Here is a 12,569-nt window from a genome sequence, read left to right as displayed (position 1 = left end):
GGCCGGGTGAGAAAAACGGTCCGTACTCACCCTCCCCCCAGCCCAGGCCCCCCGAAAGTCGCGACTCCTGGGAACGCGACAGCCAACGGGTCTCTTCGGCCTGGAGCGGTCACGGAGGGCCGGGGAGGAGCTGGGCAGACCCGGGGCCGCTCGGGGCTCGTGGGGACGCCCGGGCCCAAAGCTCCAGAGACACCTGCGAGGCTGGCGGCACCGCCAAGCGCCCAGCCCCGGGCCGAGCGGGAGCCGGAGCCCAGCCCAGCCGCCGAGCGCCGGCTGCCTGGTGCGCGCTCCCGTAATTCGTTAATTGCTGTAAATCCCAAGGACGGCCACATTTGATTACACATACAGTATAAGAACCGACAACAAAGCGACGAATTAATTACCAACTTCATTAACATAGGTCCCCAAATTAAAGGCAGCGAGTTGTTTCTTCGGGCCCACTCGCCATGGTGGTGGTTGGAGGGGGAGGGTGTTCAGGAAGAGGTTTTATTTTTCCTTCCCGGCACTGGGAGTGGTGAGCGGGAGCTGTCTTCTGCACCGCACCCCAACACACACCCGCAGCCCTTCCACTTGTGCCCCGCACACCCCGCCAATCCGTTTCTGCTTTTCCAGCGACTCGAGTCTGTATGAAAACTGTCGGTTCCAGCTCTCGGTGTCAGGCGGGAAAGTGGGGCCCGGGGTCGCTCTCCCGGCGCGGTCCCCCGTGCCGACACGCTCCGGTCCCGGGGCTCAGCCTCGGCTCGGGCGCCCGGGCTCGCGCAGCTCGAGGCCCCGCCGCCGCGCTGGGGGGCGTTTGTTTTAACGCAGAAACTCGGCTTGTTCCCAACGCCAGCGCCCCGCATTCGCTCCCTCCTAAGTATCCTGCGGACCCCACTCTCACTCCTGATCCTGCCCTGGCTCCTGCCGTCTCTCCAAAGCGGCCCTGGGGTTAGATTCCGGGGTTCGTGTTCTTTGCAGTGTGCCTTGAGATTTTTAAAACTCCGAAAACCCTGCGCGGATACCGGGAGCCCGGGTCTCTCGCTACGGGGACCGGGGAACGTTTTTAAGGGCGTAACGAGTGGGAGAGACACTGAGTTTTTGACAACAATTTGTTCTTGGACTCGTGTATGTCTCTCTCTTGCCTGCAGCCCACGCCTCATCCAGGCCTCCTTCCTTTCCCCTTCCGGGTACCCTCGGCGGGGTCTGACCCCGTCTGAGACGGCGTCGCCGTGCTTTAAGCTCAGTCTGACTGGCTGTCCGCGTCGGATCCACACACTCATTGCTAGCGGGGACGCGATAACCCAGCTATCCCCGCCCTGCCCCTGCTCCAGCCTTTACCTAAATATTTTTATCTTCCCATCTTCCATTCTATGGGTGTCCTTTCTCCCCTTCTCTAAAACAAAAAACAAAAAAGGGAGGAGGGAGGAAGGGAGGAAAGGAAGAAGGTAAGGAGAGCCCTCCCTGTCCATCATTGTAATTATACAATTAGTCACACGCTCCGGCCCATAATGTATATTTTAAGCAGAGCCCAGTGTCTTTCAAGAACATTCTGGTAATGTCGGAGGCCTGGATTTGTTGCCTGCTCGTCCCCCCGTGCAGCAGCGGCCTGTTTTCCTCCCCCTGTTGTGTGTTTTTATTATTTTCCCTCTGGCTTAGATGTGTCAATCATTCTCTCCCTGCCATTGGTTGGAGAGTTTGCGTCAAAAAGTTGCCAGAGAGGCGCTTTCTCAGCAAATCTCCCTGAGAGCGGAACCGACCTCAGCTCCAACTCAGCTCCCACTGTTATTAAAAATAAAAATCGCTAGAGCAGCCCTCCTCACGTCTACTTTGTATGTATCGCAGAGGGCCCACGCGCGGTCCGAACTCGAGCTACTTTCCACATTTTCTGTTCTTTAAAAAAATTTTTTTTTCGTTGTGTTTGACTTTTTATGGAAGGGTGAAGACTGCAAGGTTTCTAACTCAATACTCTTGATTTCTTTTAGGATAACTGGCTATTTGGAATTTTGAAGGATAATTTGATTTTTTTCTAACCTTCCGTGAGGCTGTAAGGTAAGTGTCCGTCTGCCTTGTCTGTCGGTCTATATTCATATCTATGTGTCCCTCTGTCTGCCATCACCCCAGGACCTCCAATAGACCGACCGATGCACCTCTGCAAACGTGGAGTTCTTCTAAAGGCTGATGTATTTCTTTCTGATACATTTTTGAGGTGTAATAACGATCATTGCGAAAAATGTGTGATCTGGAGATGAGGGCGGGAGTGGGAGGAAGAGAGCGAGCGCGCTCCTGGGGTCGCCGCTTCCGCAAAACCTCGTGGAAACCCTGCGAGTCTAACGTGGGGTGTTTTGGAGGAGTTTTGTTTGTGGTTTTGTTTTATGTCAACGCCCATTCTCGGTTTCTCCCTGTGATCTTCGCGTTTTGGCCCTCAGATGTGGTTGGGGTCATTTGGATTGATCCCAAGGACGTATGCAGAGTGCGAGACAAAAAGATGCAGATATACCTAGCTGGATGGATAATAATAATAATAATAATATAGGCGCCTGCTAGGGCCGGGTCCTTCGCGGGTCCGCGAGCGCGGGCGGCAGCCGCTGCAGCCCTACCTGTCCCTAATGAACCGGCGACGAAACGCGAGCGGGTAACCGAGGAGGCGCGGAGGGCGGCAGCACGTCGGCCCGGCGCTCGCCGCTCGCTCTTTTCGGCCACCTCTCTCCCAGCCCAGGGCAGCTCACCAGGGTTCGCTCTCCCTTTTCAGCCTCTTCCAAAGGCCTCCAGGTTTCCTTTTTCTTGTTGATCACCACTCGCCCACCCCCTAAAAACCTGGGAGTGCAATAACCCCCCATGGGTGTTGTGGTCCCAGACCGGTGGGTCGCCAGGCCGAGCAAGAGTAGAAGAGTTGTGTTCCAATGTGACTTTGCCAGGGATGGTTCCGGGCCCGCCCCGCGCAGCTCTCCACGCGCACCTGGGGCAGGCAGCAGTGGCAGTGAGCGGTCCCTGCCCCGCCTGAGGCCTCGGCGGGCCCGGGGACAGGAATCGCTCGGTTGGGGAAGGCGGCCCCTCGGCGGTTCTAGAACCGGGGAGGCAGCGGGGCCTGCCTACGCCCCCCCGCGCCCCCCTCCCAGGCTAGGGGAGCAGCGGGATGTCGTGGGCCGGGGCCCAGGGGTGCGCTGAGGCCCAGCCTCCGCTCTCGGTCGGCCCACGGAGAGCCACCGGAAGGTCCCAGCCTGCGCTCGGCCTCGGCGACGCGGCGCGCCGCAAACTCCGAAGAAGTCTTCATGTTGATGCGTTCAAGTGACCCTGGAAATCCTGGTCCGATTTCAGGACACATTTTTTGAAACCCGAGTGCCCCGTCAGCATTCCACCGAGTTGGCTTTTTTTCTCTTACAGACAGAAGTGGAGTGGAGGGACAGAAGGCCGAGCTGCTCGGAGCGGTGGATTACTTGGGGAGGGACGGGAAGTCGCTCCTTGAAATTCTCCCTCCCATCCTAAAGCCTCGGGGTCAGGATTTCTCCTGCTCACCTGGGGACTTTTTCCCGTCACCAAAAGTTATTAGCACAAGAGAAGAGCTGGAGAGGAAACTCCTCCCCCCAAGGAAGGTAGACACCCAACCTCGCCCCCCAGAGCTCACTCAGGGCTTTCTCCTCGCCATAATTAATAGTCAAGGCCAACCCTTTTGGCACGTTTCTTTCTCCCTCCCTCGCGGGGGGCACGTTGTTGGAGTCCCCGAGGCCGGAAACTTTCCCTCGAGTTCGCCGGAGAGGGGCCCGCGCCGGCTGTGTCCACGGCGCCCGCGTCCCTACGTTTTCTGTCTCTCCTCGTCCTGGTCGTTGTCTTCCGAGCCGCGGGCCAGTCGCCAGTCAGCGTAGTTTTGTTTCCTTTCCATCATGCAGAAAATTAATCAGCCCGGACGAGAAGCAGAGCTGAGCACGGCGGCCTGTAATTAAGGGACGTGTGCCCCTCGGATTATCTCGTTAGTTTATCAAGAAAACATTTATTATAATTAATTCTCGGACGAGGTAATTATTATTGAGCGAGGACACAGCAACTGGTAGATGGGTTCTTTGGAAGAAAAAAAACAAGGAGGGGGAGTTGAGGAGGGGCGGGGAGCGACAGATTGCACGAATTGACCGTTAGATATAAGGCGGCGCGGCCCGGCGGGCAGAGGAGCCGGACCGCGGGCGCCAGGCTGCGGGGCCGCACGCCGGACAGAGCCACTCGCGCGGGAGGTGCGGGCGCCCACCGGCTGCGGGGACTCGCCGCGCGACCGCCGCCTGCTCCTTCTAGGTAGGAGTTCTCCAGGGGCCACCTCAAGAGCAGTCATAGTGAGGTTTATAGTTTTGAAAAGGTATTTCTTTTTCCCCTTCTGCGCTCTGCTTAGAAAGCAAGGGAGAAATGCGTCCTTGCAGCGCTTTGCAAGTTAGATGGAAGGGCCCACGGCCTCTTCTTTGGGGAGTGCATACCTAGGCTGGCTGTTCAGAGTACCTCGTAGTTTTGTTTTCGGAGTTTTTGTCTTTTTCTTTCAAAGATGGATCCAGTGGTAAAAGCGAAAATAGTCTATCCTGAGAATTTTAGCCATTTTGCCATGGTAAGGGCAAAGAAGCTCCAAGGACCTCTGTCCTGGTGCTGTCTGTTACTGCATCTTAGGTCGAAATGTGCTGCTGTAATGTGTGGTGTGTCGGGCATTTCTAGCAGGGTACAGCTCCACATGTGAGAGAACTTCCATATTTCTCGTGTGTACATCCTATGTGGTTTTAGTTTTTCTGTTAGTAGTTCAGAACTTTTCAACGTAGTAAGATTGTATTAAACAAGACAGCACTCCTGCTTAGAGGCTATTTAAACAAGTAAATAACTGTATTTTAAAGCAATATTATTTTCACAGCCTCCAGATAACTGTGTCTGGAGAAGAAAAGAGAGTAGAAAACATCAAATCTTTGTTGTAAGAGCAACTAAATTAGTTTTACTGATGAGATAATACAAACTCCTCCAAGAATGGCATTTATAAAATTACATTAAATTAGATCTGAGAGTAGAAAAGCATGATTTTTGTGCTTTGAATTTAAATCAGGAAGAAGTTGCAGTAACCAAGTTTCATTTGTGGAACTTTGTGTCTTGATCTCTTAAGCAATGTAAATATGAAAACCCACAGTCCTTAAAATTCAGTAGGACCTTTGTAAAAGTGGAGGGAACTTCTCCTAATCTTGTATCCGCCATTTTGAAGCAATCTGTCATAGTGTCAAAGTCGCAAAGTAGAGATCTTTGCAGGTGAAGTGCCATCTTTTAGGAAAGTAAAAGCCAGACTTGCAAACTGCCAGCCTCTATTAACATCCCTTTTGGATCCCTTGGCTTGGGGGAGTGAGAGACACTCAGCTGAAGGAAGTAAATAACTTTTCTTTTTCTTTCTTTTCCCTCCCTGAGCTCTTTTTCTTATAGGATTGTAGGACACTTGAAAGGTAGGGAGAAATTCTATTAGTTTCACAACTTTGGGTGTTTGTGTACCTACTTTCTTCAAAACTAAAATGTGCAAAAGAGAGCTAGAGTTAACAGGAAACTGCTGTAGCTGCTGAGGACTCAGATGTCTGAAAATTTGCCTCCTGCAGGATCTCCAGCCTCCACACATCAAAATCGACATGGAAGTGCCTTGCACTACAAATGCGCACCCTTTCTATTTGCAAATGTGGGGGCCTGTCATTATCTGATTGGCGGGATTCTAACTTTCCTTCAGAATTTCTAGTAAAGCCAGTGCCAATCTTGAAGACTTTTTTGCAGTATGTTTAAATATTTGATGGGTGTCCATTAAAAGTTAAATACTTGTTTGTTTAGCTTTCGTTCTTTAGACACATATAATCAAGGTTCTCCAAAACCCTAATAAATCTGTTACTTACCTTGAAATCTAATTACCCAGACTACTAATTAGGTGAAAATGATTACTGGAAACGACTTCAAATGTGGAATAATAGTGGTTGAGCAGTTTTCTCAAGTTTGTCGATTAGCAAGTTGGTATTTTAGATGTTAAATGCATTGACATTTTAGGTTCCCAGCAGTTGAAAGTGGTAAAAAGCTAAGATAATTAAAAATCTGCCTCGGAAAGGCAACAGTCTGGGGAGAGGTAGATTTCTTGAATTGTTTCTTTGTTTCTCACCAATGGGCTTTGTTATCAGCATTATTTATTTAGCCAAAGAGTTCTTTGTCTCTGCAAATGGCCCCAATCAAGTTTTGTTTGAGACAATTAGCTAGTGCCAGCCAATGAGTCCTATGCAAATGTAGGGACAGGAATGCAATGTGTGCATTTGAAGGCGTGGGGTTTTGTTCTTCGGGGAAGGCAGATTGTAATTGCTTTCCTCGGGTACTTTTTTTTTTTTTTAAGTTTAGAGTGGGGGTAGGGAAGACAGGTTTATCTGGTCTCTCTCCATCCGCTCTAGTTTCAGAGCAGCTGGGGGGTTGGGGGTGGTGAGGGGAGATCTGCAAGTCCTTTAAAAGCCTCTGCCTTACGTAGCCCGGGCTCTTTTTAAATTAGTGGTGGAACGTGGAAAAGCTGCTGCCTCCGAAGCAGTAAACCAGCACCTCTGTTTGTTTGCTTTGCCCTTAGTTCCACCACTCCAAACCCACCCACCAAGGACCCTGAATCTGTCCGCCCCGGGCGAAGCGAGACCTTCCGGCTGGGTCCCCCAGATTTGGGCCGACTTTGCGCCTCCAAACAACCTTAGCATGATGTCTTATCTTAAGCAACCGCCTTACGCCGTCAATGGGCTGAGTCTGACCACCTCGGGCATGGACTTGCTGCACCCCTCCGTGGGCTACCCGGGTAAGTGAGCCCTGCGGCATGCCTGCCCCGCGGGGATGTGACACCCTTTCCCCTGGAGCACCCCCATCCCAGCTCCAGGCGAGGTCCCCCCTGGGTTTTCCTTCCGAAAAGCAAGTCAGAGCCACAGGACATTTACCTGCTGAGGAGTGGACAGGGGCTGGGGGGAAGCGAGGGGGTGAATCTACAACGCTGGCGGAAAAGCACATCGCTTTATTCTTAACTGGAGTGAATGGGGGACACACATTGGAGGGGGGCGAGGAAGGTTACTGCCCTTGTCCCCTTGGGCGAGAGACCCCTGTCCGTATCTCGAAGCCCCATTCCTGGAAGTGCGCTCCTGGAGAAGCCGGGTGTCTCCTCGATTCTCCCCGCCAAGCTTGGGCTTCCCCTCTGACCCCCAGGCCCTCCGCCTCTAATCCCTAGAGGTGTGACTTACCCCGGGTGCCGGCGCTTTCCTTTCCGCTCAGATCTGTTTTTTAAAATCCTCGTAGAAGGAGAAGTATGAACTATGCCCCCATTTCAAAGATGGAGGAACAAAGGCCCTTGGAGTCTTAAAAACCAGGATCTCGAGCGGGATCGAGATTCGCCCTATTAATCCGAGCTGCCGGTCCTCGGGGATCCTTTGAAGTCACGGAATGGATTTTTTGTGTTGTGGTCTAGTGGTTGATTCTGGAGGGTGTTGGGATTTTTGTCTTCCTTTTATGTCACTTGTTTCGTGAGCTTTCGAAGGCACGCTCTGGCTGGAGCATCTCCGACGTCAGGCGGAGTGGGGCTCCGCTGGAAGGGGCAGCGCGTGTCCTGGGACCGAGCGTTCGCGCAGGAGCCGAGGCCGGGGAGGGGGTGGGGAGAACCTCCGTGGGCTCTGGGTTGAAGGGCTGGGAGGACCAGGGAGTGCTGCGGAGTGGGGGTGGGGGAGTCGGAGCTCCCGCAGAGATCCCCATGACTGAGAAACTGCTCCCCCACCCTAAAGGGCCCTGGGCTTCTTGTCCCGCAGCCACCCCCCGGAAACAGCGTCGGGAGAGAACGACGTTCACCCGGGCACAGCTAGACGTGCTGGAAGCGCTGTTTGCTAAGACCCGGTACCCAGACATCTTCATGCGGGAGGAGGTGGCGCTGAAAATCAACTTGCCCGAGTCCAGGGTGCAGGTAAGGGCAGATGTAGCCAGAACCGTCCTTCCTGACCGTGCCACCCCTCCCCTGAGCACGGCCTAGGCTGAGGACCCAGGCGAGTCCCAGGTCTTTGAGAGGACCAAAAGAAGGCTTGAAACTTGAAAACGTTCCATGTGGAGGCCAGGCAAGTCTTCTCAGGCCCCTTTTTGTCCCCGGACCCCCACCCAATTCTATAAGCAACGGTCTTCTGGCCCGGGTTACAGGGGAAGACTGGCGATTTAGCTGCAGTGATAAAGCGTAGTCCTAGAGCCCTTGGGTCTCTGGTGGACAGAGGCCCAGCCTTAGCAGATTTCAAGGACTGTCACATAATATTTTAATACTCCCCTTCCTAAATATGGAAATCTTCCCCCATTCTCATCTACTTTTAGGAGGTGAAAGAAACTTAGCTCCTGGATAGTCCCAATATTTTTACAGATGAAGAGTAAATGATTGCTCAAGGTCACACCTCAGTTTGGTGGTAGCACCAGGCTGTAGAAGCAGCTGGTGCTCTTACCAAAGAAATTACACAATAAGAGTCTTTTCTTTGACTTCTTACAGATTGAACAGAATTTGATAGCTTTGAACCACTTAGCAGATAAAATAATCAATATATCTCCCGTGACACCTCCCGTTTTCCCTTGGTCCCCCTTAACTTGACCTTAAACTGGAGAGGGAAAGTGAACTCCAACTTTCCTGGAATGCAAGCCCCCTATAGAGTTCTCTGGAAAGAATGATTAGCACCCAAACCATACACACACCTTGGACTCCCCTTCAGTTAGGACACGTCAGTGTGAACTGCAAACCAGAAAAGAAGCTTTTTCAAAGTAGGATGGAAGAAGTTAGCACTTTTAAGGCTTGAACAAAAGTCTTCACTGAAAAAAAATACATGGCTCTGAATGGTTGGTGATGTTGGGCTCAGCCTTGGTGGCACATTTTTACCACAGTTAAGACACCGATATAGAGAGTTCATTCAAGGGGACAGCAAAGGACTTGTTGCCCAGAAAATGCCTGTAGTTTCTCTGATAAGCCCCCTTATACACCAAACATAGCTGCTTCATTGCAGAACATGAACAGGCCTGGTAAAGAGAATTTTCAAAGTTGCAGGCAGAGGCGCAAGTCGACGAGCCAACAAACACCATACAGGAAACAATCTCTGTGCTGACTGGCTCTACCCTGAAGGCACAGACTCTAGTCTCTTGAGACTAGCAGAGAAGTCTGTCCTCAAGCTCAAAGCAGAGTACATACAAGTCATTCCACTTACCATAAAGAAGGTTCTGGCAAGTAGTGGCCTTCAGACCTCCTGCCTCAGTGCGATCACTTCTTGGAGCTTTCTTTTGTGAGTCATTCTAGAAGAGACAAAAAGTAGAGTGATGGAGCCAACCTCCATATTAGCAGTTGCTCCCTGGTAGATGGACTGTCAACTCTTTGAATTTAGGCTGTTCTTGTTGGCATGTAACAAGAGAATTGTTTTCCCTCACTTCTTGTGTTTCCCTCCAAAAGACATAGAAATATTCTATTCCATTGTTAAGAGTGTCCCAAAATACAGGTGGGTCTATGTGTATGTGTGTATTTGAGGTGAAACAGGAGGAAAGTGAGGTGGAAATTTTTTAACCATATGATTTGGGTGATTATCTTAAATTTTATTGTTCTGAGCTAGAAGTAAAGCAGGGTCAAGTGCTTTTAGACAGAGCCTCACTGACTTTCTAACAATTCCAGGAGCATATATGAGAACCCCATATAATAGGTTTTCAGTGGCAGGAAAGATTGTCTGCTTAGCTCATCTGTCTGAGTAGGACAGATTATAATCTGGGAGCCACTCTTGTCCTTAAGGAGTTATTGAAACCACATTAAAGAAGTTTCTTTCCCTTTCAAGGTATGGTTTAAGAATCGAAGAGCTAAGTGCCGCCAACAGCAGCAGCAACAACAGAATGGAGGTCAAAACAAAGTGAGACCTGCCAAAAAGAAGACATCTCCAGCTCGGGAAGTGAGTTCAGAGAGTGGAACAAGTGGCCAATTCACTCCCCCCTCTAGCACCTCAGTCCCAGCCATTTCCAGCAGCAGTGCTCCTGTATCTATCTGGAGCCCAGCTTCCATCTCCCCACTGTCAGATCCCTTGTCCACCTCCTCTTCCTGCATGCAGAGGTCCTATCCCATGACCTATACTCAGGCTTCGGGTTATAGTCAAGGATATGCTGGCTCAACTTCCTACTTTGGGGGCATGGACTGTGGATCTTATTTGACCCCTATGCATCACCAGCTTCCTGGACCAGGGGCCACACTCAGCCCCATGGGTACCAATGCAGTCACCAGCCATCTCAATCAGTCCCCAGCTTCTCTTTCCACCCAGGGATACGGAGCTTCAAGCTTGGGTTTTAACTCAACCACTGATTGCTTGGATTATAAGGACCAAACTGCCTCCTGGAAGCTTAACTTCAATGCTGACTGCTTGGATTATAAAGATCAGACATCCTCGTGGAAATTCCAGGTTTTGTGAAGACCTGTAGAACCTCTTTTTGTGGGTGAATTTTAAATATACTGGGCTGGACATTCCAGTTTTAGCCAGGCATTGGTTAAAAGAGTTAGGTGGGATGATGCTCAGACTCATCTTCTGATCAATGTTCCCAGAGGCATAGAAGGAAAAATGAACAGCTTTTGAGGGGCCTACCAACCAGCAACTTGAAATGGACAAACCCGTCTACTTAAGATCCTGTCATAGTTTTAGATCATTGGTTTTTCTGATTCGCCAAGTGATCAAAAGCATTCTAGCCATGTGCTACCAAACACCACCAAAAATAAACAAACAAAACTAAATTGTGAGGGAAAAGAGGGAAGGACATAGCCTTCTTAGTCAGAGGTGTTCCAATGTTTTAGCCAATCCTTGGTTGAATCTTAGGAATGGACAGTGTCTCAGCTCACTCACGTTTCATGACCAACTGGTAGCTGGCACTGAAAAACTTTTCAGGGCTGTGTGAATTGTGCGACTGATTGTCCTAGATGCACTACTTTATTTAAAAAATAATGTTCATAAGGAGTCAATATGTAGTTTAAGAGACAATCAGTGTGTGTCTTATATAAATGGTACATCTGTGGTTTTTAATCTGTGCTAGAATTCAAAACTGTGATCTCCTGTTACTGTATGCAACCTTGAACTCCACCTCTGCAGGGGTTCTTTTGTGATTAAATAGGTTATAATTATAAGCAAAATTCAGAGCAACTGAGTACTTATCTTAAAAGATTACCTTTGGCTGGAGGTGAGCTGCACTGATACTTTACAACAAAATGTCTCTGGACGAGGAGAGTAAGAGAAGAGAAACAAAAGGACATTAATTCATCTGTAATTTACTGTTGGTAAGCCTAGCAGTAAAGAGACATTGGTCAATTGCTCTGACCCCGATGAATTTATAAACTGAGATCATTGTTGTTTATGCTTGCAGATGTTAACTGGAAAAGTTATATACGCATAAACTTTTTCTTCCTGGATTTGGCAGATTATGTATAATTATATTAAAACGGTTCTAGCACAACATTGGGTCCAGTTTAATTTTACACCACTATTTATGAATGAGAAGCCCACATTTCAGCCTCTCCTTCCCAAAACATGTTTTTCTTAGGTCAGGGAGAAAATTAGCAAACTTTATTTTTAAATTTCTTTTTTGGTCTAATCTATGGATGAACTAGATGTGATAGACTGTGGTATGTAAACTTTTTGTGACTTTCATCAGAATTGCTCTGAAATTGAACATTGAGAGCCTAACAATCATTGCTTTTCCCTCCCTGCTGCATACCCCAATGATTTCTTAGGCACTTTATTAGTATGTTTTAACATAGACCAATTTTGTAAGCGAGAAGGGAAGAACTAGTACCTCAGAGAAAATGAGAATGACAAGAATTCCTTGTTTCTATTCTCTTATTTGATTAAGGGGATTTTTTTTTTTAACTTCCAAAAAAAAAAATATCTGAGGTAAACATGAGAGGGAAGGTAATCAGAATCTGAAAGCAATTCAGGCAGAAATTATTCCTGAACAAAAGAGTTTCAGAAAAGTTTTAAAACCTATAATTTCAGTAGTTGAACATAAGGCACCTTGGTTAGTTTTTTTTTTTTTTTTAAGAAAGTGCTGAGGAAAAAAACAGGTCCCTTCTCAGTCCTGCCAGCATTTTGTAAACCAATCAATCACCAGAAAAGACAAATGGACCAATGATCATGGCGCTCCTCAGGTAAAAGCAATATTTAATTTCATTTTAAACTTCTTGTGCTCTTAAATTTGACCAAAGTTAAGTGACTCTTGACTGTAACTTTTTAAATGAAGGTTGGCAGTTTGCAACCATTTTGTTTTCTGGCTGTTTAATTTTTCCGTCCCTGGCTGCACATGCTCTCTGGAACCTTACATAATCTTGCCTAATAAGCTAATTGTTTTTGTTCTACTGCTAAAGGAAATGCAACAGCTTACACCCAACACTCGAGGCAAAACTTAATGGCAAGATTTTCCAGGGCCTACTGATCATACTCACATGACTGTAGTTTACACTGAAGTGAAATTGGGGCTGGAGAGAGAATTTCATTTACAGTTTTCCAGATTCTGGGTCTTACTCTCCCATCTTTTCTCATGCAACAGTAAAGCAGATCCAAAGTAATTTCTCACACTGCCTT

At 48.8% G+C, this 12,569-nt stretch overlaps 1 protein-coding gene across 4 annotated transcripts; it reads left to right on the top strand.

Moving 5' to 3' along the window:
• The first annotated feature begins 1,770 nt into the window (after positions 1–1,770).
• On the top strand, positions 1,771–11,445 carry OTX2 (orthodenticle homeobox 2). 4 transcript variants are annotated; one of them, XM_058566998.1, is made up of 5 exons: positions 1,771–1,808; positions 1,962–2,028; positions 6,560–6,775; positions 7,743–7,918; positions 9,795–11,445. In XM_058566998.1, exons 3-5 carry the CDS (start codon positions 6,679–6,681, stop codon positions 10,413–10,415), a joined length of 894 nt encoding a protein of 297 aa, XP_058422981.1. In that variant the 5' UTR covers positions 1,771–1,808; positions 1,962–2,028; positions 6,560–6,678; the 3' UTR covers positions 10,416–11,445. The 4 variants fall into 4 exon arrangements, with proteins under 4 accessions (XP_058422981.1, XP_058422982.1, XP_058422983.1 ...); XM_058566999.1 differs by lacking the exons at positions 1,771–1,808; positions 1,962–2,028 and adding an exon at positions 3,613–3,989; XM_058567000.1 differs by lacking the exons at positions 1,771–1,808; positions 1,962–2,028 and adding an exon at positions 4,238–4,257.
• Positions 11,446–12,569: the final 1,124 nt, after the last annotated feature.

The sequence above is a fragment of the Diceros bicornis genome, chromosome 24 (genome assembly GCF_020826845.1).
Source record: "Diceros bicornis minor isolate mBicDic1 chromosome 24, mDicBic1.mat.cur, whole genome shotgun sequence".
Classification (NCBI taxonomy): Eukaryota; Metazoa; Chordata; class Mammalia; order Perissodactyla; family Rhinocerotidae; genus Diceros; species Diceros bicornis.
This window is presented reverse-complemented; position numbering and strand designations above follow the sequence as displayed.

Excerpts from the sequence above, each read along its gene's own strand:
- OTX2 (XM_058566998.1), top strand. The coding sequence starts at position 6,679 with ATGATGTCTTATCTTAAGCAACCGCCTTACGCCGTCAATGGGCTGAGT. Across the intron at positions 6,776-7,742 it reads CCCCTCCGTGGGCTACCCGG|GGCCCTGGGCTTCTTGTCCC; the intron begins GTAAGTGAGCCC and ends CCCACCCTAAAG. Across the intron at positions 7,919-9,794 it reads TGCCCGAGTCCAGGGTGCAG|GTATGGTTTAAGAATCGAAG; the intron begins GTAAGGGCAGAT and ends TTCCCTTTCAAG.